General features: G+C 36.4%; 1 protein-coding gene and 1 pseudogene across 8 annotated transcripts in view; one reads left to right on the forward strand and one right to left on the reverse strand.

The window, feature by feature from the left end:
• CNOT6 (CCR4-NOT transcription complex subunit 6) overlaps window positions 1-26998 on the reverse strand; it is a 77044-nt gene that overhangs the window by 19681 nt on the left and 30365 nt on the right. For 6 of the 8 annotated variants that reach the window (XR_013387353.1, XM_077911090.1, XM_077911088.1 and 3 more), the window contains 4 exons: window positions 10480-10666; window positions 8100-8185; window positions 300-404; window positions 149-217 (listed from right to left, as the gene is read on the reverse strand). Coding sequence is in view for 7 of the 8 variants with exons in the window: in XM_077911090.1 (XP_077767216.1) it covers window positions 149-217; window positions 300-404; window positions 8100-8185; window positions 10480-10666 (447 nt within the window). In the remaining variant the exon portion in view is untranslated. Of the gene's footprint in view, window positions 1-148; window positions 218-299; window positions 405-8099; window positions 8186-10479; window positions 10667-17369; window positions 17536-26998 lie in introns of all 8 variants that reach the window. The other 2 variants (XM_077911092.1, XM_077911085.1) reach the window with 2 other exon arrangements.
• On the forward strand, window positions 21274-21907 carry LOC144321814 (factor in the germline alpha pseudogene; annotated as a pseudogene).

Consider the following 26998-nt stretch of genomic DNA (forward strand, 5'->3'; position numbering starts at 1 on the left):
ATGATTAAGTCTTTATTATTACCTCTCAAACCAAATAAACCTTAAGCATTCAACTGTCACACAGTCCAATATCTAACTCAGGCCAACAACACTGTTAGGTTTATAATGCCAAGTAAAAATAAGTCAAAAAAAATATAAGGCTACCAACCAGTTGGCCTTGTCCTGTCTGGTTCTTGTAACATAATCCAAGATCGTGGAGGTGGCTGTTCTGTTGAAACTAGTTGAATATAAAACAAAAAATTAAGCAATATTCTTACACATCTTCCTAAAAAAAATCGTTTGAACAAATGACCACTTACTTCTTTTTGCAGTACCTGCCAAATTATCAAGCAAATAGTTCAGTAGCCTTCTTGTTCCATCTGGTTCCAGATAGAGGTTCAATATATCCTGGGTAAGTGGATTTCCTGGAAATATTTTAAGTAGGTAAAATGAAACCAAGAAAGGTAACAAAATATTTCAAAAGTAAGAAACATACCAAAATTATCAGATCATCTATAACAATGTACATAGTTACTACTAATACACCAAACTAGAGGAAGTATTTTTCCAGTTCTTGATGTAAAGAATAAAAATGATTCATACCATGTTCTATAGAAGTATCCAGAAAGTGACTCTTGTGGACTGATGTCAATCTAGAAGAGATCTAATAGTGCTCTATATCTGGCCCTGCCTCAACATTTTTACGACAATCAAACCCAAGTGAAACCAGAAGGGGAAGAGTGGGAAGGAGGGGTCAGACAAGGGAAAGAGGACAGCTACTATAATAAATCAGAGAATCAAAACTTAAGAATACAACATAAAGCTAACAAGAAGTTATCCTAATGACAAATGTAGTCTGCACTTAAGATTTTTAAAAATTCGGGATCCCTGGGTGGCGCAGCGGTTTAGCGCCTGCCTTTGGCCCAGGGCGCGATCCTGGAGACCCGGAATCGAATCCCACATTGGGCTCCTGGTGCATGGAGCCTGCTTCTCCCTCTGCCTATGTCTCTGCCTCTCTCTCTCTTTCTGTGTGACTATCATAAATAAATAAAAATTAAAAAAAAAAGATTCTTAAAAATTCTACTAAATAAAGTAATAACAAGATGGAACAGATTTGGTTTAAGATTAAGTCACTCCGAGGAAAGGGGAAAACCCCAGGGCTGTAAGCCATCTGTAAATTCAATAACTGTTTCATAAGTGCCACAAATGAAAGCAAATGCAATGGTTTACATTGCTCTACAAGTAATTACATTACTCTACAAGAGTCTCAAATCCTTTCAGAAGGGTATCTTACATACTTATGAAAATTAACAGTACAATGAACTGCTGTGAACATCAAAGTTCCTATCCATGCCACACAGGGGTATATATATTGTTCTGGATGCTACAGCTCCACTTTAAGAAAGACTAATAAATATTAAAGATTGAAGAAGAAAAATGATTAATAAATCATCATAAAGTGATTATAAGATTTTAACCATGTCAAATGAAAAAAGATTTTCAAAAGATGTTGCCCCCCCCTTCTCTGCCAGAGGAGTGTTATAGAAAGCCAGCAAAAACAGAAGGTTTAAGTAAGATCCAGAGTCTCATAATATGACTATGTCCAGTTTCAAGTAAAAAATCACTCATCATACCAAGAACTAGGAAGATTTCAAAACTAAATGAAGAAAAATAAACAAAATTCCAACACCAAAATGACAAAACATTAGAATGATCTGATCTAAATATAGCAGGCATGACAAAAATACTTAAATGAGAAATTACAAACATGTTTTAAGTAATTGAAAAAACAGGGAGCCTCTAGAAAGAAAAGGAACAAATGTATAAAACACATTTTAAAAATGAAAATATTAAAACTAAAAAATGGAATAAACGAAATAAAAAGTTCAGTGGATGGGTTCAACAGCAAAATAGAGGGTCAGAGGAAAGAAGCAATGAACTAGAAGACAGAATAGTAAGAATTACCCAATCTGAACAACAGAAAGGAAACTGAGAACACTGAACAGAGCCTTAGGGACCTGTGGGACCACAACAAAATTCTAAGTTTCATGTCCTTGGAGTTGTGGAAGCAGAGAACAAGCAGCACTGAGCTGAAACAGTACTCAAAGAAATAATGGCTCAAAAACTCCCCAAATTTGGAGAGAAACACAAACCTGTAGATTCAAGAATCTGATAAAACCCAAAAAGGATACACTTAAAAGAATTCGCAGCAAGCCACACCATAATTAAACTTCTGAAAACTAAAGACAAAAAAATCTTGAAGGCAGCCAGAGAAAAACATCTTACCTCTAGGGAGAACACAATTTGAACAGTAACAGATTTCTCATCACAAGCCATGGGTGGTCAAAGGGAAGTGACACAATATATTTAAGTGCTGAAAGAAAAGAACTCGTAACCCAGAGTCAATACCCAATGAACATAGCCTTTATTTTTATTTATTTTTTAATTTATTTTTATTTTTAAAAGATTTTATTTACTTATTGAGAGAGAGAGAGAGAACATGAGCAAGGAGGAGGGGCAGAGGGAGAAGGAGAAGCAGGGAGCCCAATGCGGGACTCCATCCCAGGACCCTGGGATTATGACCTGAGCCGAAGGCAGATGCTTAACCAACTGAGCCACCCAAACGCCCCTGGAAATAGCCTTTAGGAGAGAAGAAAAATAAAGACATTCTCAGAGGACAGAAAACTAAGAGAATCTACTAACAGCAGATCTACCCTAAAAGAATCAGAAGTTCTCCAAATCCAAAATAAATGATGAAGAAAGGAACCCTGAAACACTAGAAAGAAAGAAGACTATGGTCTTCAAAAGGGGGCAAATGTAATAGCCTTATCTTCACTTAAGATTTCTAACTCATGTTCAGCTGTTAAAATATTTTTGTAACACTGGTTTGGTTCTAAATATATGTAGAGTAAATATTTAAGATGATGGGAGCCAATAAAAAGTCATAAAGAGAGTTAGGGATCCTGTATTTCATTCAAAATGATAAAATGAAAGCACTAGTAGACTTGATAAGTTATATATATTGTCCATAAGAAACTCACTTCAAATACAACACTCTAAGCAGGCTGAAAGGAAAAGGATGGAAAAAGAGGTCATGAAAACCTTAATCAAAGGAAAGCAGTAGTGACTAATTAGCATCAGATAAAGTCAATCTCAGAGAAAATAAATTTACTAGAGACAGAAAGTGACATTATGTAATGATGGAGAACATATAGCAATTTTAAGCATGCATCCACAAAATGACAGACTGAAAAATACTTTAGCAAAAACTGATAGAACTGAAAGGACAATAGAGAATCAACAATTATGGTGGGAGATGTTAACACTCCTCTCTCAACAACTTGACAAAACTAGGAAAAAACCTTGTAACACCATCAATCTAATGGGCACTAACTAGATTAATATATAAGATCCAGTTGAGATTTAGAGAACATTCTATCCAACAATAGCACAATACATATTCTCCAGGGCCTAAGAGACATAAACTAGTATAGACCATACCCTAGGCCATAAACTACCAAATTTCCTCAAATTTTTTTTTTTTTCAAATTTCCTCAAATTTAAGAGAACTTAAATCCTCCATAATTCTTCAATCACAAGGGAATCACACAAAAAATCAGTACTGATAAGACAAAAGGGAAATCTGCAAACAGCTGGAAAATTCTAAATAATCCATGGGTCAAAAGGATGTTTTAAGGAAAATTTTACAATGTGCTGAATTAGTGAAAATGAAAACACACCTTATTAAAATTTGTGGTTGGACACAACTTAAGTAGAGCCAAGAGGGAAATTTAGAGCACCTAATACATACATTAGAAAAGGAAAAATTTCAATTCAATAATCTAAACTCCCATCCTAAGAACCTAGAAAGAACAAAATAAATCAAAAGCAAATAGAAGGATTAAAAATACTAAAGAACAGGAATCAATGAAATTAAAAACAGGAAAAATAGAAGGAGTTTTTAAAAAGATGTTTCTTGGGATGCCTGGGTGGCTCAGTGGTTGAGTGTTGAGTATCTATCTTCAGCTCAAGGTGTGATCCTGGCTGGGATCGAGTCCCACACTGGGCTCCCCACAGGGAGCCTGGTTCTTCCTCTGCCTATGTCTCTGCCTCTCTCTCTGTGTCTTTCATGAATAAATAAAATCTTAAAAAAAAAAAAAAAAGCTGTTTCTTTGAAAAGATCAATAAAATCAGTAAACCACCACCAAGACTGACAAAGAAAACGAAGACAAAAATTACCAATATAAAAAATGAAAGGGGTTATCACTACAAACCCTACAGAAATCAAAAGGATAAGAGAACATTATGAAGAATTCTACATACATAAATTTAAACACATATATGAATGGGCCATTTCCCTGAAAAAAAAAAAAAAACCTGACCAAACTCAGTATGTAATTTAAATAGTCCTATGCCTATTAAAGAAACAAATTCATAATTTAAAGACTACCAGAAAAGAGGGGCACCTGGGTGGCTCAGTTGGCTAAGCGTCAGACTCTTGATTTTGGCCCAGGGAATGATCTGAGAGTCATAGGATCAAGCCCTGAGTCAGGCTCTGTTCAGCACAGAATGACCTGAGATTCTCTCTCCTCCTCTTCCTCTGCCCCTCCCCTCTACTCATGCATACTCTATAAACAAACAAACAAATAAAATCTTAAAAATTCCCAGAAAAGAAATACCCAGGCCCAAATTGTTTTGCTGGAAAATTCTACTAAGCACTTAAAGAATTAACTCTAATTCTATAGACTCCTTCAGAAAGAGGGAACACTTCCAAATTCATTTTATAAAGCTAATACCAAACCAGATAGAGTGAGCACAAAACAAATAAAACTAAAGACAGGGCAGCCTGGGTGGCTCAGTGGTTTAGCACTGCCTTCAGCCCAGGGCGTGATCCTGGAGACCCGGGATCTAGTTCCATGTCAGGCTCCCTGCATGGAGCCTGCTTCTCCCTCTGCCCCCCCCCCCCCGCTCTAATAAATAAATAAAATCTTAAAAAAAAAAAACAAAAAAAAAAACTAAAGACAAATACCTCTCATGAATACAGAGTCAAAGATCCTTAAGAAAATATTAGCATACAGAAGTAAGCAATAAATAAAAAGAATGAGAACCGTGACCAAGTGGGATTTATTCCAGGAATACAAGGCTGGTTCAATACACAAAAGTCAAAGCAAAGAAGCAAAATTTTAAGAAGCAAAATTATATAATCATATCAACTGATGCAAAATAAGCACCTGACAAAATTAAAAATTCTCAGAAAAAGAGGAATAGAGGAAAACTTCTTCAAATTTGTAAAGACAATCTATAAAGTACTTACTGCTAACATTATACTTAACAACGAAGACAAAATACTTTCAAAAAAAGATCAGGAAAAAGAGGATGTCTGTTCTCACAACTCTTATGCAACATAGTGCTAGAAGTTCTAGTCAGTACAATAAAGCAAGAATAGGAAAGAAAAAGCAGACAATATTGGTAAGTAAGAAATAAAATCATCCCTCTTTGCAGATAACATAATTCTCTACTTCACAGAAAATTCCCCAAAAAAATTGTACAAAAAAAAAAAAAGCAACCCTAGAACTAGAAGTAAATTCAGTAAGGTGGAGGATACAAGTTAAAAATATAGAAATCAAATTCAAAAAGACCTAGGCACCCCTATGTTTACTGCAGCATTATTTAAACTAGCTAAGATACGGAAGCAATCCAAGTATCCATCCATAGATGAATGGATAAAGATGTGGTATACACATACGATGGAATATTACTCAGCCATAAAGAGATCTTGCCATTTGCTACAACATGGATGGACCTACAAGATGTTATACTAAGTGAAATAAATCAGAGGAAGATAAATATTACATTATTTCACTTTATGTAGGGTTCAGCTAACAGGGAAACACAAATTAAACCACAGTGATATCACTGCACCTCAGAATAGTGACAACACCAAGCTGGTGACGATTCAGAGTAACTGGATCACTCATTTATCACTGGTGAAAATGTCAGATAGTACAACCACTCTGGAAAACAGTTTGGCTAGAAAACTAAACATGACACTAACATATGACAGAGCAAACTGCATTCCTGGGCATTTATCCTAGAATAATGAGGACTTAATGAAGACTTATGTTTCCACAATAACCTGTACACAGAATTGTTCATAGCTGCTTCATCCATAATTGCCAAATATTGGAAAGCCAGATGTTCTTCAATAGGTCACTGGTTAAACAAATCATGATACATCCATACCATGGAACACTGCTCATCAATGTAAAGGAGCAAACACGCAACAACCCGCGTGAATCACCAAAAAATTAACCTGAGTGAAAGAAACCAATCTCAGAAGGTTACATACAGCACAATCTACTTATACAATATTCTTGAAATTTCAAAACTGTAGAAATGGGGACGATTATCAGTGGTTGTCTGAAGTTAACAAGTAAGCTGGGGCAAGCTCAGAAAAATAATAGAATTTGTCCCAAAAGAAGTGCAACCAGTGAAACAATCCTTCCAGGAAAGAAACATAAAACCTGGATGTCAAACATTAGAGGATCTTTCTGAAAAAGAAGAACAAGGGATCCTCAAAAACTAAGGTGCCACAAGACTGGCCTACCCCTTCCCACACTTCAAAGGCTTTCATACATATTAACTCAATGTGAAAATCTGTGACTGATGACCCTCACTTCAAATACAATTGTGAATCCTTACAGAAATGAATACAGTCAAAGGTCTGTAAGATAAATACTGCAAGATTACAAAACCTGAAACTACTAAAAGGACATAAAAATAGTAGCTGCCTCTGGGATGAGCAAGGGACCTGAAGAAGAACAAAGAGAGTTTTCACACTCTATAATGTCCTGTTTCTTTTGCATTAGAAAATAGACACAAAAGTCACAAAATACTGTTAATTCTTATGGTTAATATATAGATACACATTGCTACATTTTATATTTTTGTTTCTCAAAGTTAAAACAAGAAAATGTAAAAGGTACACTCACCATAGGGAGACAGAACAGATCTATAGCTCGCTCACATTTCCCTGACCTTTATTTTAAGGAGCCTCAGCCAAGCCAAGCCCATACAGAAAAACTTTCCAAAGAATCATTTATAAAGCTGATGTTTGTTGAATATGGCTTTACATACATTTGTAAATGTATTTTTTGTATTTTCTATTTTACTTATTTTTGTGAAATTACTGTTACTTTTATGATATGAAATGGATTTATAGGAAAGAAAATCTTATTTCTTAAGAAATAAGAGTAAAATTCTTGAAGACTTTATTATGTGACTATTTTTTTAGGAATTGATTATAGAGTAAGGTAGATACAAGACTGGTAAAGAACCACTTAATGTGATAAAAAAAAATTCTAGGTACTGACATATTATTAAAAATATAACTTTTAGGGGCATCTGGGTGGCTCAGCTGGTTAAGCATCTGTCTTTGGCTCAGGTCAAGATCCCAGAGTCCTTGGGATTGAGCCCCACATCAGGCTCCCTGCTCAGTGGGAGAGTCTGCTTCTCCTCCTCCCTCTGCCCCTACTCCTGTTTGTGCTCTCTCAAATAAATAAAATCTTTAAAAAAAATATGACTTTAAATTTTGCTGATTAAAAAAATACGTATTTCCTAATAGTTTTCACTAGATCAATTATGTCCTCAAATTCTAATCGATTAATGAAGTCCTCATAAACCAAGTTTTTAAAAATGCTCAAAAACTGATCGTTATTAGTTATTAGCAGGTTCAAATGTATCACAATTTTTCACTCAGTGATTTCTGCATTCTGTGAGTCTCTGGTTTTTTAGATTTGAATAAAAGGGGGGGAAAAAAGCCATTCATAGTATGATGAAACAAAGTGTGACCTCAAGAATGCATCATCAGAACGTAGAACTGACTGAAACAAAGGCTTTCTAGAAAGCAAAGTTGGGCTAGCAGTGAAAAAGAATACAAAGGTTAGTAAACAGTCTACTGGTGGACAAGACAAAAAATCCTGGGATATATCTAATAAACTGATGAGGTTTGGAGAAGAGTGAGCCTGATAATTCCTGGCAAAAGGATTCCCTTGTATAGCTTCTTTAGACTCAAAGACATACATACAAACCACAAGAAACACAAATATGGGAAATCATACCTTTCAGGCCTAAAGTCTGCAACTGAAACAGTTTTCCCAGCTCAAAAGGTAGAACTCGTAACAGGTTGTTATTTAAATGGAGTTCCCTGTGGATGTAAAAATTCCATGTCAGTATATATATTACCTTTTAACTCATAGCTAAAATTAGCAATATAGTTTCTTTTTTTTTTTTTAAGATTTTATTTATTTATTCATGAGAGAGAGAGGCAAAGACATAGGCAGAGGGCAAAGTAGGCTCCCTTCAGGGAGCCCAATGAGGGACTTGATCCAGGGACTCCGGGACCATGCCCTGAGCCGAAGGCAGACGCTCAACCGCTGAGCCACCCAAGTGTCCCAGCAATATAGTTTCTAAGAATATAATCTTCTAAGAATGACAAAATCATATTACATTCCAATGTCCAGAACAGTACTTCTTCAACGATATATAGTAAAAAATAAAACAACAAAAAAGTCCCAGACTGCCACAAACTGATACATTTTTAAAATACAAGAAAAAATTAAATTATGAGAAAAATGAGATGGGGAAAAAAGACCAACAAAACACAACCCCTTATTTTAAAAAAGTATTAAATTCAACAGATACAAAACTACTCTCACATGTTGTGTATTTCACTGCAGGTTGATGACACAGTTTACAAACTGGCACAGTCCACAGACCACCCCAAGAGCAGAGTTGAACCAACACATGTGGAGTCTACTACAGCTTTAAGAAAGAAGAAATGATAAAACAGCCTAACTTGTGAATTGTTAAAGAATTAAAATGATCATGTAGCACCAACTGTAAATAGTTCATGACAGCTGCAAAATTAAGTTTATCATTAACATTTCTCCAAATTAAAGTTTTGCTTTAGAAATGTCAGCTATGTTAACCACTAATGATTATTTTAATGATTCTTTTGTACAGATAACCATATTGTAACTATCAAAGGAGTCTTTAGTAGGAAGAAAAGACCCAACCAACACTGAGATACTTAAAATTTTCTAAATAAGTTTATTAATTTTTATTTTTTATATTTTTAAAGATTTTTATTTATTAAGGAGAAACACACATACACACAGAAAGAAAGATGGGGGCAGAGGCAGAGACATGGGCAGAGTTGGAGAAGCAGGCTCCATGCCAGGTGCCCATTGTGGGACTCAATTTCATGACTCCAGAATCACACCCTGAGCCAAAGGCAGATGCTCAACCACTGAGCCACCCAGGTATCCCTATTTATCAACTTTAAATGTAAATAAGAACTACTTCTATAATCCCCTGGTTCTTGGAATTTAAACGTACCTTCGTTTTTACTTAATGAACCAGAGGCTGGTGAGTCCATAAACCAAACAGGAACAACTAGTTTCAATTTATTTCCACATATATCACATAGGAAAGGAGGTCTTTAAAGGAGATTAAAAATGGTCATAGTTTATACTCAGTAAGTAAGCCTAAAACAATGTCAAAAAGCTGGACTGGGAGCAATAAAGGTAAAGAAACTCTCACAAGGTCCTTATTTCTTTTTACTATGCAGCAAATGGTAGAAGGCAGCAAAAAAAGCCAGTGGAGTCAAGAGAAAAGGCAGGTAATATGAAATGGGGCAAGATTTTCCATTAGGATTAGCATACTAACTGGAACTTAGCTTTACATTCAACTTGGGTAGATCCCATCTACCTTATAAAACAGAGATAATAAAATAAATAGCAATTACCATTAAATACAGTTTGTGTCAGGCAGGGTGCTGGTAGTTTCTCACTCATTACTACAATTATCTCTCATTTTAGCCCTGGCCAGGTAACTATTATACAGCAACGTTACAGAGAACAAAACGCTCAGCAAGTTTAGGAAGCTTGCCCAAAATCAACACCTCATAAAGTCAGGATTCCAAAAAGAACTGAGTGACTCCATGCCCTATCTACCTCCTATACTCCACATGATAGTCCCCCAAACCCAGTGACTAATTCTAGCTTCTTTCAAGTCCAGGCTTTATTACCATCATGCATATAAGCCCACGGATGGCTCATTAACAGTGGTTTCCTGGACCCTGTGTTAACCAGGGTATGATGCCCCAGAATCTAGGGGTGGAAAGTACCACAACTGTCTGTCATAGGTGAGTGTGTATGTGAGATAACATAACTGCCTTCTATCTGTCTATCCCCACTTGTCCAAATAAAGTACATCATACAAAATGTAGCAATAAAACAAATTTTAGGCAAGATAACTACTGGATTTATTATTTATTGGTTGACATTCAAGTTTCTCAGAAAACTTCATGTAAAGGTTATAGTTAGGTTTGCTTTTGTTCAAATACCATTTAATTGGTTCTGCTGTTTCTGGGCAAAATAAATGCCTTATTTTGTTTTTAGGGGGTATAAAGTCATCTAAGAAGTAAAGTCTGCACACCTGAGTGATACCATGTTTCCGAGTTCTGCCGGTAAACTCCGGATTTTATTAGAGGACAGGTCCAGATACACCAGATTGTGAAGCTTGGCAATGTCTGAAGGAATGCGGGACAGGGAATTGTCACTCAGGTGCAAAGCTGTCAAGTGAGTTAGTGACCACAAAGATGAGCTTAAGCTTCTTACTTTTCCTGTAAGAGAAGAAAAAATTGGGAAAGGATTATATAATGCTCTCTATAGTTTGGTCCCTGGATTAAGGGACATTTAAATGTTTCTATGAGTAATAATAATAATTTATCATACAAAAAATTGTAAGGAAGGGTTTAACAGGAGAAAGATTACCTATTCCAGAAGGATGCGCTGCTATTAGGTTATAAACTCTCCTTAACAAACTAAAAAATCTAATGTTTAGAGTGCACCATTATTTTTAAGTGCACAATAGTTAAGACTCTATTCTTTAAAGTTGCTACTTAGCTATGACATGCAAGAAAAGGTACGAATAATTTATAGTAATGATAAATCCAGTATTTCACCATAATTAATTTGGAATTATGGCAAAAAAAAAAAATCAAATCCAGTATCTGAGAAGCTATTCCTACTCTAGAAAATAAGAATTCTGCCTGAAAACAAAAGGTACACAATATACTCTCAGATTAGCAGAGTTAAGCTGTACTGAATAATTACAAGCAAAAATACCCAGAAACATTACAGATATGAAACCATAAATATATAATCAAACAATAGTAGACACAGGATTTAGTAACAGAAAACAATTACTTCAATGCAACATTAAACTAGTACTTCGGTAACATCTTGATAAGATGCTAATTTTTCTACAGTCCGTTGAAGAACTAAGAACTTCCCCCCAATCTCTTTAATGGTCCAGAATCTAGTCTGAGAAAGAATGAAACAGAGATGTACTGGAAATACACTAGTCTTTAGGAACTGATTTTCTATTGGCTGAAAAAGCAATCTTGAGACTTCTAATCAGGATAGAGTAACAGGGACCAAATTTACTATCCTACCTGAACAACTATCATACCAGACAATATACATGAATCAACAGACTTCAGAGATCAGACATCAACCAGCACAGAAGAGTGACCCCACCCCTGAAGAATCACAAACCAGGCAGCTTATGGACAGTAACACAGGGAAGGGATCCTAGGGGCAGCACAGTGATCTCCCCCAAGTTCTGGAGACAGGGAAGCCAAGATGACTAGAATTTACAAAGGCAGAGTACCAGAAAGGAGATGAACAGAAAAAGAAGTCTGGAGATAGGAAAGAGATCCCTCCTCAAGTTTTGAGCTGAGTACCTATCATTATAAATATGTGAGAAATTGCCTGAGCCAGAGGGAACACCCAAAAGGAAAAGAAACAACAATCCCCAGATTTATGCAAAACTGAGGCTGATATTCCCAACTACCAGAGGGAAGATTTCATAACTCAAAAGGTGCCAGACTTAGCGATACAAAATTAGCCCTAGACAAAAGACTGCTCTGGCCTTAGCTAAGAAAGTTTAAGAGCAAGCCTCAAAAGAGTTAAACTGCTTCTAAGTAACCGAACTGTATCCCAAAACAAAGCTCAATACTGGTTATAAGAACACAAAACTATGTTCCACCCAACAAGGCAAAATTCACAATGTCTGGCATCCAATAAAAAATTACTAGGCAAAAAAAAAAAAAAAAAATTACTAGGCATGCAAAGCAGAAAAATAACAGCCATAATGAAGAGAGAAAGCAATCTATCAAAACCAGTCCAGAAGAGATAAGGACAATAAAATTAAGTCATTAGAAACTACTCTAAGTGTATTCTATATGGTCAGAAACTAGAAGACTGGGCAACCCCGGTGGCGCAGCGGTTTAGCACCGCCTGCAGCCCAGGGCGTGATCCTGGAGACCTGGGATCGAGTCCCACGTCGGGATCCCTGCATGGAGCCCGCTTCTCCCTCTGCCTGTGTCTCTGCCTATCTCTCTCTCTCTCTGAATGAATAAATAAATAAATCTTAAAAAAAAAAAAAAAAAAGAAACTAGAAGACTAAACTTGTTAGGCAGAGATATAAGATAGCAAAGACACCCAAAGTGAACTTCTAAAGTTGAATACCATGTCTAAAATGAAGATACAGCAATAAAACTACCCAAATTAAAAGAGAAAAAATTCACATTTTAGACAACTTTAAACAGCCTAATATATACATAATTGGTGTCCTGAAAACAGGTATGTGTTGGGGACAGAAAAAAAAAATCTTAAGAAATAAACCCGAAAGACAACTGGACATCCATCCACATGCAAAAGAATAAAGTTAAACCACTACCTCATACCATATACAAAAATTAACTCAAAACCTCTTGGAAGAAAACACGCAATTATGCAATGGTATGTTAGATAGGACACTAGTAGCACAAGCAACAAAAAATATGTTAATTGTACTTCACTAAAATTAAAACCTTTTGTGCCTCAAAGGGCACCATCAATAAAAAAGTGAAAAGATAACCCACAGAATAGGAGAAAATATTTAAAAATCATAAATTTATTAAGACATTTGTATCCAGAACATATAAAGAACTGATACAATTCAGTAAGAAAAGACAAATAATTCAATTTAAAAATGGGCAAAGAACAGGTACTTATACAAGTGGCCAACAGGCACATGGAAAGATGCTCAGTATCGCCAGACAGGTAAGGTAAGGTAAGGTAAGGTTAATCAAAAAGCACAATGATATACAATGATATACTACTTCATACACACTAAGATAACTGTAATCAAAAAAACACAGATGACAGCAAGTATTGGCAAGGAGTACAGAAACTGGAACCTTCATACACTGCAGATGGGAATATAAAGTAATAAAGCCACTCTGGAAAATAGTATGGCAGCTCCCGGAAAAGGTTAAACACAAGTTACTGCATAAGCCATCAATTCATTCTTACATATATATCCAAAAGAAAGAAAAACATGTATCCACATAAAAATTTATACATGAGTATTTATAGCAGAATTATTAAGAGTTCAAGAAGTGGAAACAATCCAAATATCTGTCAACAGATTAATGGATAAATAAAACATGGTATATTCCTACAACAGTATATGCAATATTAATACATGCTAAAACATGGATGAACTTTAATATTTTGCTAAATGGAAAAAACTGGTGATCATATATTATAGGATTCCACTTATTTGAAATGTCCAGGACAGTAACAAATCCACTGAGACAGAAAAAAGATTAATGCTTACCCAAGGGCTGGCTAATTGAGAAGAAATGAGGAACGTCACTAATGTGTACAGGGTTTCTTTTGGGGACAATGAAAATGTCAAATTGATTGTGGTAATGAGTGCACAACTCTATGAATATACAAATCACTGAATGTGCATTTTAAGTGGTTAATCATGTAAGATATATCTCAAGCTATTACAAAAAGAAAAAAATGAAGACAAAGAGGCAGAAAAATTCTCCACTTTTGATGAAAACTAAAAACTTAGACACAAAAAGCTCATGAAACCCAAGTGCGTGAAAACTCCATGAAGAGCAAGAAAGAAAACTACAGGAAGGCACCATCTTAATCAAATGGCTGAAAACAAGTGATAAAGAGAAAAATCTTAAAAGCTGTCAGAGGAAAAATAATTACACAGAGAAACAGATAAAATGTTGCGGACTTCCACTTATAAAAAAAAAATGTGAGAGAAGACAGCAGTAATCTTTAATGTACTGAAAGGGGGGAAAAAAATCCTCAGAGTCTAACAACCCAGCAAAAATATCTTTCAAAAATGAAGGCAAGTTACAAGATAAAAAGAGCCATAGAGATGGATGGTAGCAAGGGTAGCACAACATTATGAATGTCATTTGGTAAAAACCTTCCCACAGGACGCTCAGTGGTTGAGCATTTGCCTTTGGCTCAGGGCATGATCCCAGAGTCCCAGAATTGAGTTCCACATCAGGCTCCCTGCATGGAGCCTGCTTCTCCCTCTGCCTGTGTCTCTGCCTCTTTCACTGTGTCTCTCATGAATAAATAAATAAATAAAATCTTTAAAAAAACAAAACAAAACAAACTTTCCCACAAACAAGATTCAAAAACCAGAAGAGCTCACTGGTGAATACAACCAAACTTTTAAGGAAGAACAATTCTACACAGATTGAGCCAGAAAACTGAAAACAAAAAGATACTTTCCAATTCATTCTATGAGGCCAACATCACTCTGATACCAGTACAAAAAAACCTACAAATCAAATCCTTCATGAACATAAATGCAAATTTTAACAAATCAAATCTAACAATATATTAAAAGGATAATAACCAAGGAAGACTGGTCCCAGGAAATTCAAGGTTTGTTAAGTACTAGAAAAAAAATTACTCAAAAGAAAATATTCAATTATTCAATAGAAAAGAGAATCATCTATAGAGATGTAGAAAAAGCATTTGACAAAATAGCATTTAAAATCAGCACCTAATCAAATCAGATCATCAATTTAAAAAAAGAAGCTCTCTCAGTAAGCTTAGAACCGAACTTCTTCAATCCTGATAAAGGGCATCTATAAGGTTAATGATAAAAGAATTAATGTTTTCTCCTAAGATCAGAAACAAAGTAAGATACGTCCACTATCACCATTCCCATTCAAAATTATGCTGTAAGTTTTAGCCAATTCAATAAGACAAGAAAAACTTTGAAGTGGAAAGAGAGAAGTAAAGCCATGGCACAATCATCTATGTAAAATCCTAAGATTCTATAAAAATACTAATCAGGGAGTTTTTAGCAAGAGTGTAGAAATAATATATCAATATACAAAATATCTACTGTTTTTATATATAGCAACACACAATCAGAAACATATTTAAAATAACATCTACAATAACACCAAAATTATGACACAGAAGCAAATCGGACAGAAAAACATGCAAGCAAGACCTGGGTACTAAACACTACGGAACACCCCAAAAGAAATTAAAGAAGTCCTAAATAGGTAGAGAGATATACAGTGTTTAGAGATCAGAAGATTCAATATTGTTAAGATATTAGAGCTCCCTGAACTGGTTTAGAGAGTCAACACAGTCACAATCAAAATGCCAGCATGTCTGAAAACTGGCAAGCTGATTCTAAAATTCATATGGAAATTCAAAGGCCTTACAAAATTCAAAACAACTTTAAATGCTTTATTTACATGGAATATTAGCTGTATGCCGCAGTTCTATGAACTGAAAAATAAATAAATTTGTTTTATAAATAGGCTATGCTGTAGATTCTACTCTAATTATTACACAATAAGGAAAATCATTTTCTCAGATCAAGATCGATTTTATTACACAGCTGTACTGAGGTATAGTTGACATATATTAATTAGCATGTATGTAAAGTGAATGATGTGATGATATATTTGGATCTGTGTGTACATCTTTCAAACTATCACCACATTCAAGGAATATATCCATCATTCCCTAAAATCTGTAATTCCTTTTCCCCACCTCCTTCATTTGTCCATTCCCTTCCCCAATCCCAGGCAACCACTGTTCTGCTTTTTTCAACCATAGGATTGGTTTATATTTTGTAGAATTTTTATTTTTTTTTTAAATTTTATTTTATTTTTTATTTATTTATGATAGTCACACAGAGAGAGAGAGAGAGAGTCAGAGACACAGGCAGAGGGAGAAGCAGGCTCCACGCACCGGGAGGCCGACGTGGGATTCGATCCCGGGTCTCCAGGATCGCGCCCTGAGCCAAAGGCAGGCGCCAAACCGCTGCGCCACCCAGGGATCCCGTAGAATTTTTATATAAAGGGAGTAATACAGTATATACTTTCTCTTTTTTTGGTCTAGCTTCTGTATTTATTTTGATTATTCATCCATGTAGTTGATTTTTAATAGGTGATTCTTTTTTTACTATTCCATTATCTGGATATGCCAGCATTTGTTTAATCATTTACTTATTAAAATAATGTGGATGATTTCTAGTATTTGGCTATTACAAGTAAAGCTATATTTATGTACAATTCTTTGTAGAGGGTATAACTTCTCTTAGGCAACTACTTAAGAGTAAAACTGTTATGTTTTAACATTTAAAAAAACTCAAAACTCTTTTTGCAAAGCGGTTGTCACATTTTATGTAAAGCACTTAAAACAACACAAACTACTGAGTGCATGTTTTGCATGTGTTTCAGCCTCAAGATGCTACTTAACAAAAAAAGAAGGGCTTGAAAAATGCATTTTTATATTTGAACTTAACAGAAGCATACAAAATTCTCAATCAAAAAGGTAGCCAGAAAAGAAACTAAGTAGTCTGTGAAGAAGAAAAGGAGGGGGAGGGGAATCAAGTCTAAACAGTCATGTATAAATACATCAGCCATACAGGTGGGATTATCCTGACCTCAATTAAGAGGTGTGTTTTGGGAAGTAATTCCATTCTAAAGTGTCCAGAATCCAGTGTCCAGACCAGGATTTTAGGCTCGTAGCTAGGGAAACTGCAACTTGGGAAAAGGAAGAAGACTGTGTTGTGAGAATGACAAACTGTACTACGGGGGAGAGAGAGCCTAACTGAATTACATGAAGGGCACTAAAGAGAACAGTTGGCAGATTAAATACATAGATAGTGCTTAATTTAAACATAGTAAAGTTGATGGGGAAGGAATTTTACTGAACACAACAAAGCACATGAATTATCAAATGGAAGTTTCATCCAAAAGGAAAATACAACTGCAAATGCCCTGAGCCAAAGACAGCTGCTCAACTGCTGAGCCACCCAGGTGTCCCTACATGATTCTTAAATGTGATTTTAAAAAGAAAAAAAATGAAAAAACGATGGAACTATGGACTTTCAAACTTTTTTTTTTGCTGTAAAAGATTTTCTAACACTGATCTAAGGTTAAGAGAGATTCTAAAAACATTAAAGGTTAGGATGCTTACAGTTTTGGGGCACCTGGGTGGCTGGCTCAGTGGTTGAGCATCTGTTCAGGTCGTGATCCCAGGGTCCTGGGATCTAGTTCCACATCAGGCTCCCCCGAGGAAGACTGCTTCTCCCTCTGCCTATGTCTCTGCCTCTCTCTCTGTGTCTCTCATGAATAAATAAAATCTTAAAAAAAAAAAAAAAAGAAGATTCCTTACAGTTTTAACTGCATTTTCACTTTTAAACTTGATTCCCTACCATGAAAGAGAAACAGATCATCATTTTAACTTTCCTCATCCACTCGTTACATCCTTTTTCATTATCAAGTTTATATCATCTCCAAGGAAGATAAACAAACGGCCAATTAACGTACTCTGGATTTCATGAGCTATCAGGGAAATGCTAATGAAAACCATAATGAAATACATCTTTTACCACTAAGATGACTAAATCAAAGAGACATATGTAACAATTTTTACCAAAGAGTGGAGAAATTAGAACCCTCCTACAAGGTTGGTTTAGAATGTAGAGTGATACAGAAACTCTGGAGAACAGTCTGGCAGTTATTCAAAAAGTTAAGCAATTACCATATGATCCAGTAATTCCACTCCTAAGTATCTACCTGAGAGAAATGAAAATACCCACATAAAAACTTGTACACAACTGTTCATTGCAGCACTATTCTTTAGAACCAAGTAGAAACAGTCTGTGACTTATAGCAAGAAATACATACACATTTGGGGGGCATCTGAATGGCTCAGCTGGTTAAGCATCAGACGCTTGGTTTCAGCACAGGTAATGATCTCAGGGTCTGGAGGCTGAGCCCTGTGTCTGGCTCCCTGCTCAGCTTGGGCTCCCTACTCAGTTCCGAGTCTACTTGTACCTCTCCCTCCCTCCATTTCACACACTTTATCTCTCTCTCCTTCTAATAAATAAAATCTTGAAAAAAAAATAAAAGAAAAATACGTTTGGTCTTCACCTGTTTCCAGCGTGGAGGCCCTAAAACCCTTGAAATTTCCTAAGTGATTAAGCAGTGAAGTATCTTTTGTTATCACAGGTACCCTCCTGAAAGACACTACTAGAGTTTTAACCTTAAGTGAGGTGACTTTCTAAAGCCCCAGGAATGGGGGCTGGTTGCCAGGGAAGCCAATCAAGATGAGAGGGATGAAACTTTCAGTCCCCACCAGCCCAAAATCTCACCCCCACCAACAACCAGGAAGGAGAGAGGGGCAGGAAAAGTTATATCAATCTCCAGATTTAATCAACTGTGCCTAATGAAGCCTCTGAAGGAAACCCTGAACTGTGGAGTTCTGAGATTCCAAGATGAAGAATACAGAGAGGTAGGATGCCTGCGTGGCTCAGTGGTTGAGCATCTGCTTTCAGCACAGGGCGTGATCCCAGGGTCCTGGGATCGAGTCCTGCATCAAATCCTGTGGGGAGCCTACTTCTCCCTCTGCCTATGTCTCTGCCTCTCTCTGTCTCTCATGAATAAATATATAAAATCTTTAAAAAAAAAAAAAAAGATACAGGGAAGTATGCGAAGGGTGAGGGGTTCAGAAAGAGCATGGAAACTTCTTGCCTGTTCCCTACAACTTGCCTTCTGCATCTCCTTCCATTTGGCTGTTCTTGAGTTTTTATAATAAACCAGTATCTAGTAAGTAAACTCTTTTCCTAGTTCTGTGAGCCAATACAACAAATTAAACCCAAGGAGGGGTCCTGGAAAGCTCTGGATTTATAGCTCCTCAGTCAGAAGCACAATATAATGACCTGGACTTGTGGCTACTGTCTGAAGTTGAGGGAAACAGTACCATGGGACTGAACCCCTAACTTGTGGTACCTGACACTACTGTCAGAACTAAGTTAAAATCATAGGATACCCAGCTGAGATGGTGTCACAGAATTGCTTGGCGTGTGGAAAATGCTGTAATGCGTGGAAGTAGTGTTGTAATAGAGTACTGAAAGCAGAGGAGACACACAGGAGTGTATTTTTCCAGACAAATAAATGTTATGATACCTGCACATGGAATATTTAGCTGCTAACAGAAACGCAATCCTGACACATGCTACAATATGGATGAATCTTGAAAACATAATGCTAATGAAATAAGGCAGTCACAAAGGCCTCATGTTATATGATTCCATGTAGATAAAATGTTCAGAATAGGCAAATCTATAGACATAGAAAATAAATTACTGGTTACCTATGGCTAGGGGATTAGAGGGAAATGTGAAGGGGCTGCTAATAAGTACAAGGTTTCTTCTAGGATGCTAAAAATGTTTTCAAAGTGATTGTGGTAATAGTTGCACAACTCTGTTAATAAAAGAATAAATAATAAAAAAATAATAAAAAACCCCCAAACTGTGTACTTTACTGATGAACTGTAGGACATGTGAATTATATCTCAATAAAGCTGTTATATAAATATTAAGTTTATAGTATAAGAGAAAACAAAATTATATACAGAAAACAGTAATTTGTATGTATACAACAGTCAGATGAAAAAACAGTAGAAGATCCTATTTATAGTAAGAACCGAGAGGTAAAATACCTAGGAATAAATCTATTAACAAGTATATTAGACTTAAAGATACAAAGAGGAACAAATGGAAAGACTCCTATAAATCTCCCAAATTTATAAAATAACATGATCATGATAAAAATGCCAAGACTAGATAAGTTGATTCTGCATTTCATTATTAAAAAAATAGCTGAGTATCATATGTCAAAACTATAAATGCATATATATCCCTTCTGACCTATTAGGAGAGATGCAAACCAATCTACAAGGTTATTCACTGTGGCACTATTTGCCACAAGCTGATCATCACTATAGTACCACCACATTGACAAATATTATGGAGCTTAAAAAGTACAAGAGAGTTGTCTCTATACTTATCTCTCCAAATACAGTATTACATGAAGAAAAAAGCACAGTGCAGAAATACGTATACAGTATATTCTCTTTTAAATTAAAAATGAGGTGGGGAATGAGAATCTGTATTTGGCTTTGTATATCGTGAAGTACTCCAGAATAATGCAGAAGAAACTACTAACTCCGTGTGAATGCATATGTGTGGGCATGCTGGGAGCTATAATATGTGTGTGTGTGTGGGGGTGGTGGTGGAAGGGAGATCTCCACTGTATGCTTTTTTATGTTCTCCATGTCTCCTCTTCCTGAGATGTCCTTAACTCCACTTTCCCCTGGCTAATATCATTAACTCAGTAGTCAGCTATTCTAGGATGCTTTCCCTGATCCTGCCAGGCTGGCTAAGACCGTCTTAGAGAAAAGATAATAGGTCAGACTTTTTGTCCTGTGTTTATCACAGTTTTATAATTATCTTCTTGGGAGTTTCTCCTATAGCCTGCAAGATTCCTGAAATCTTATGTCCCATCATCTGCCACATTAGAAATTTAAGAATAAATGAGTAAACAACATGTAAGTGATTTCCAGTAGTAAGTGATGACCTCAAAACTCCTATTCTGGATGTCCTGCCTCCACTTGAGTTCCCTCCGCTCCTGTTTACCTGTCCCCACTCTAAACTTCCTCAAAGCAGACACTAGGGTCACCCAGAGGGCAGACAGCTGCACAAGCAGGTTAACGTATTGAAAGCTGCTTGTCTCCGGAGTACACTTACCAAAAGCTACACTCATCAAAAAGAGCTAAATATTCTCTTAAAAAAAAAAATCAGAACTTGATCCAGAATTTGAGAGACATGGTCTGCCACTCTTCCATGGATAAACATGAATAGAGCATACTCAAACTTAAACTCAAATTCAACTGAAGACTTCAAAATGTCAGAAAATGTCACAAACTAGAAAAGGCTAACGTGTGGCCCTAGAGCTAATTAAGGCACCTGATTCAAATATCATTTCAAGACTACTGAGGACACCTGCTGTCTCCCCTACCTCCCCCCCCACCTCCCATGGACGCAGCACCTGTGCCTGCTCTTCTGTGAGCCCTGCAGGCCAAAGAGCTGCAGGACATGCTGTGGAAACAGTTGGGGCCACTGCCCCAGCTGGTCACCATCTGCCAGCTCATGTGGCTGCCCTCGGGAGGCCACTCTTCTACCAAGGAGCTCCAACTGGTGGTGGAGCAGCGGTGCATGGCCAACACCAAGGAGCATGAGCAGATAAAAAATCTCAACCTTGGCTTTGCCAAAGTGAAGACACTTGTGCCATTTCTTCCCCAAAGCAGGAAACCTAGCAAAGGTGATATCTTTTAAGGTACAACTGATTATATATAATCAGTGATGTTTTCAGAGGAACCAAAGACTCTGAGAAACAAAATCCAGAGGACCAGAACCATAGCAACAGTACTTCTGAAACGTCTGTGTCCTTGGCTAGAAAGCTATCAAGAAACATCACCCAACATGCCAGCTATACTGTGGGCTTGAAGAATGAGGAGGAAAGGCTCTGCTCAGATGGTGGCAGTGGTGAGTCAGCATACACTTGTCATCAGAGTGTGACAAGTCTACAACTGGAGTTATCTCCCCAAACAAGAGTCTGGACAGATTCCTAAAAGTGGAAGTCCTGAGTCACTGGCTCCCCCATGTATGAAAAGTGAAAAGGCCAGCCCAGGGCTCCCTTCTAGAAACAAATATATGCAGTCTTGAAAGTTTAAAAAAAAAAAAAAAAAAAGACTACCAAGCAGTCCAGACCCAAGGCCCCTTTTTCCTGGAAGGTTCTTCAGGACGGCTCTGGTTAGTATATTTCTCCCTACCCTATACTGCCACCTCCAGGGCCTGGAACAAGTAGCTGCTGGGGGCTACAGATGTACCTCAAAAGCAGGCAATTACAATGCTACTGCCACACAATGGAAGAACAACCAGAGGAACATGAAAGTTGTTTGGTATCTGCAAATTCTTTAGGCAGAATTTAAAAATTTGTCTGCATCTGAATTTCCACTAACAGGAAGGTTACAGGAACGACAGAATAATTTGTTGACCAATCATCCTCCTGAGAGAAAAACTAATTGAAAACAGGGTACAAAACACAAAAATGAATATAAAAGCACTGGAGAACTACAAAGACAGCAAAGAAATGAGAGACAAAGAACTTAGACGAAAAGCAATGAGTAGTAGTAGGCAAGACAGTCCCCTCATTACCCTTGGCAAAATATGGAAAATCACAAGCAGCAAACGCAAGAAGATAAGGCAAAAGCAGAGAGGCTGAGGGGCTAAGCGAAGCTTTAATACCTCTTCCGCCACTAGGGAAACAACACAGGAATGCAGGAAACACTAAGGAAAAAGACCCTGCTGAACCACCAAGATTCCAGTTAGGACCTACTAATTGAGTAAGTGTGACCTGCAGTAAGCCAACCCGCTGAACAACCTTAAATAATTCAAATGAGATGAATTAGACTATGGAGAGCTGCTCCTACCTGCCAAGGACCAAAGTAAATCTGTTCCAAAGGAAGAGAACACCAACCCCACAGACCATCAAGTCATTGTTTCATATAATTTCCAGCATTCAATGAAAACTCCCAAAGGATTGAAAACCAAAAGGAAAAGAGAAACAGGGGATCCCTGTGTGGCTCAGTGGTTTAGCACCTGCATTTGGCCCAGGGCGTGATCAAGTCCCATAATCGGGCTCCCTGCATGGAGCCTGCTTCTCCCTCTGCCTGTGTCTCTGCCTCTCTGAATAAACAAAATCTTAAAAAAAAATAAAAAATTAAAAAAAGGAAAAGGAAAAGAGAAACAACAAAAACAGAACTCCCAGGAGATTCAAATACTGGAATTAGCAAACAATCTTTTAAATAAAAAACTATGATGGACATACACTTTAAGCAAAGATAGAGTGACACAGACTGGATTTATCCTCCTACATAAAACAAATAAAAACCAAACAAGTATATGAAATACTGAATATCAGACATCACACACTAGGCAGCACAAGAGAGTAATCATTGACAGATGGGAAATAAACAAGGTAAGCCTTTAAGACCATTCTGCCTGGGAGTGCAGGGAGATGGAACCCAGATGCAGTCTGGCAGTCTACTACATGAACTGATATGAAGCTGGCATTCCAGAAACGCCAAAGTGGCTAGAGTTCATAGTGTTTAGTGCCAAAGAGGAGAGAGCACCACATAGAAAGAAAGCTCTAGAGATCTGAGGACCCTCTTTGAGTCTTCAGCTGAGTAAGTGATAAGCGAATAAACCTTAGGCCAGAAATGGGGAAGTGAGGACAAAGTGAAAAGGGCAGAGGGAACAACCCTTAGGATCATACAGGACCAGGAATAGTTTGTGGTCTCACCAGATGGAAAATTTTATAAGTCAGAGAATTCAGAAAGGTAGTAGTTAAAAGCAAGTACTTGATAGAATCAAACTATTTCCAAGTAATTTAACTAAAGCCCAGAACAAAGCTCAGGAGTATTTATAGGAGTATAAAAACATCCAGCACCCAATAAAGTAAAATTCACAACATGATGTGTCTAATAAAAAATTACCAAGCATACAAAAAGAGAGAAAGAAAAAGAGAATGGGTAGGGGGCATGGAAAGGAATTGAAGCAACTCAGGATGAAAAAAGATGGAATTAGCAAATAAGGACATTAAAAATTATTCTAGCTCTATATTACATACCTTCAAAAAAGGTAGAGGCAAAATGTTAAGTAAAGGCATGGAAGATTAAAAAAAAAAACAACAAAAACACTTTTAACTTCCAGTTATGAAAAATACACCAATACTGGATGAACAGCAAACTACATACTGTAAAAAAAAAAATTAATGAAACCAAAGACAAAGCAATAAACACTGTCCTAAGGTGGGGGGGTGGGGTGGGTAGGAATGGAACAATTTAAACAAAGGATTAATGAGCTGTGAGACAACTTAAGATACAAGTAACTGTATTCCAAAAAAGATGGGTGGGATAGGGGAGAACATAAAAAATTATTTGAAGAGTGGCCTAAACTTTTTAAAATATCATGAAAACTATAAACCTACAGATTCAAGAGGTTCAACAAAACCTAAGCACAAGGAAAAAAAAAAAGACACCAAGGTACATCATCATAATCACATTGCTAAAAACCAGCAATAAAGAGAAATCTTAAAGCAGCTACAGAAAAAGGACATACATAAAAGAAACTAGGATAGGAACAACAGCAGACTTCTCATAAAAACACAAACAAGAAGATGGTAGAACAGGATCTTCAAAATACTGAAAGATGAAAACTGTCAACCTAGAATCCTATACCTGGAAAAATTATCTTGCAAAAAAATAAAGCAAAGTAAAAGACTTTTTCAAACATGAAACTTGAATTAAAAAAAAAATCACCTGCAAACCTGCATTACAGAAAATATTAAGGAAAGTTCTTCAATTGGAAGGAAAATAATAATAGAAACTTGCTTACACACAAGGGAATGAAGAACACTAGAAACAGTACGTACACAGGTAAATAAAAACTTTTTTTAATACTTCACCCTTTAAAGGAAAAATATTATAGTGTGAGATTTATAACATATATAAGGAAAACATGACAGCAATAGCATAAACTTCAGAAGAAACAGATTGTTAAGATTCATGCTAAATATGAATATTCTTGATTCACTTTATATTATAAACCCTAAAGCAACCATTATTGAACAAAGAATTAGAGCTTATTAGTCAGCAAAGCAGATAAAATGGAATTTTACCTAGAATGTTTAGTTAATCCAAAAGGAAAAAAAGAGAAAAGGCAACAAAAAACAGATAGGAAAATAGAATATAAATCACATGACAACATATTTAAACCCAACTAACAATTAAAAAGAGAGAAACCAACAGTATCACTGAAAGCACCCTTTTGAGAACATCACTGTAACTGGGAGGAGTTAAGTGCAACTTAATTATGAGTGAAAAGTGTTCATAATAAATCTGAAAGCAGTCTGGACCCCAGGAGTTCCAAAATGACCAACCAAAGCTCCTCAATGAGAAAAAAACCCCTCCAAAAATAGAATTAAGATTTAGTGAGAAAGGCGTAAAAGAGATGAAGGGGGAGAAAAAGGTCGAAATAAAAATGAGAGAAGGGAACAGAATCAGAAAGTTTCACTGCAAAGACCAGAAGAGGGAGCTCTGAAGTTAGAAAAACAATCCTGAATCATAACTTCTAGAACTTCAGAAAAACTAAGTTTAAATAAAAATGAACAGAAACGTTAAATGCTCAAGTCTCATAAAAGTTATTAAGTATTTTTAAAAGTTACCAGAATAGGGGCAACCTGGGTGGCTCAGTTGGTTAAGTGGTTAACTCTTGGTTTCAGCTCAGGTCCTGATCTCAGGGTCATGAGATCCAGCCCTGGGTTGGGCTCCTTGCTCAGTGGGGAGTCTGCTTGAGATTCTCTCTCCCTCTCCCCTTATCCCCCACCCACACACACTCATGTGCTCTTGTGCATGCACATGCTCTAAAATAAATAAACCAATCCTAAAAAAAAATAAAAAATAAAAAAAGGTTACCAGAATAACTCCCTACAGACAAGGAAAGCATACCACAAACATGCTCCAAAAACTATTACTTAAAACTTCAAACTGAGCTAAAAAAATTGGCATTAAGAAAGTTATAAAAATATAGAAGAATTAGAAAAACTCAGTTAAGGAAAACTAAATTGCCAAGAACTTAATAATGAATAATCACAAAATGAGAATGTTTTTAGAAAAGGAAGACATTTTTAAAAATCACAAGTAAACGAAGAACTATGGATTCAAAATCAATCCTTTTTTTATATACTAACAGTGAACAACTGGAATTTTGATTAAAAACAATACCATTAGCAACCCAAAAATGAAATACAATTCTAACAAAATATACACATGATTTGTATGAGGAAAACCAAAACTTTGAAGAAATCAATGAACTAAATAAATTGATATTCCATATTCACAGATAGGAAGACTCAATATATTATCAAGATGTCAGCTTTTCCCAACTAGACCTATAGATTCAATGCAATCTCAACTAAAGGTCCAGCGAGTTAATTTATGGATACTAACAAACTAATTCTAAAGTTTAAAAGCAGAGGTAAAAGACCACAGGACAGCCCAACACAAAACTGAAGAGTAAGAATAAAACTGGAGAACTGATACCAGCTGCGTTTAACACTTACTATAAAGCTACAGTAACTGGCAAAAGAACAGACAATCAGATCAACATAATAGAGAGCCCAGGGATCCCTGGGTGGCTCAGTGGTTTGGCGCCTGCCTTTGGCCCAAAGTGCGATCCTGGAGTCCCGGGATCAAGTCCCGCGTCGAACTCCTGACATGGAGCCTGCTTCTCCTTCTGCCTGTGTCTCTGCCTCTCTGTCTATCATGAATAAATAAATAAATCTTTAAAGAAAAAAAAAAGAGAGAGAGCCCAGATAATACCCACAGAGTCAACTGATTTTGACAGAAGAGCAAAAGCAATACATCCACAAGACAAAAAAAAAAAAGAAAAAAGAAAAAAAGAAAGAAGATACTTCACGCTCTTCATAAAAATTAATTCAAAATGGATCACAGACCTAAAATGTAAAACACAAAAGCATAAAAATCCTACAAGATAGCACAGAAGAAAATCTATGATTTAGATTTGCAATGACTTTTTAGATATAACATCAAAAGCACAACCCAGGGATGGCTGGGTCACTCAAGTGGTTAAGCGTCTACCCTCGGCTCGGCTCAGGTCACGATCTCCGGGTCTTGGG

This window comes from Canis aureus, chromosome 10 (genome assembly GCF_053574225.1).
Source record: "Canis aureus isolate CA01 chromosome 10, VMU_Caureus_v.1.0, whole genome shotgun sequence".
In the NCBI taxonomy this organism is placed as follows: domain Eukaryota; kingdom Metazoa; phylum Chordata; class Mammalia; order Carnivora; family Canidae; genus Canis; species Canis aureus.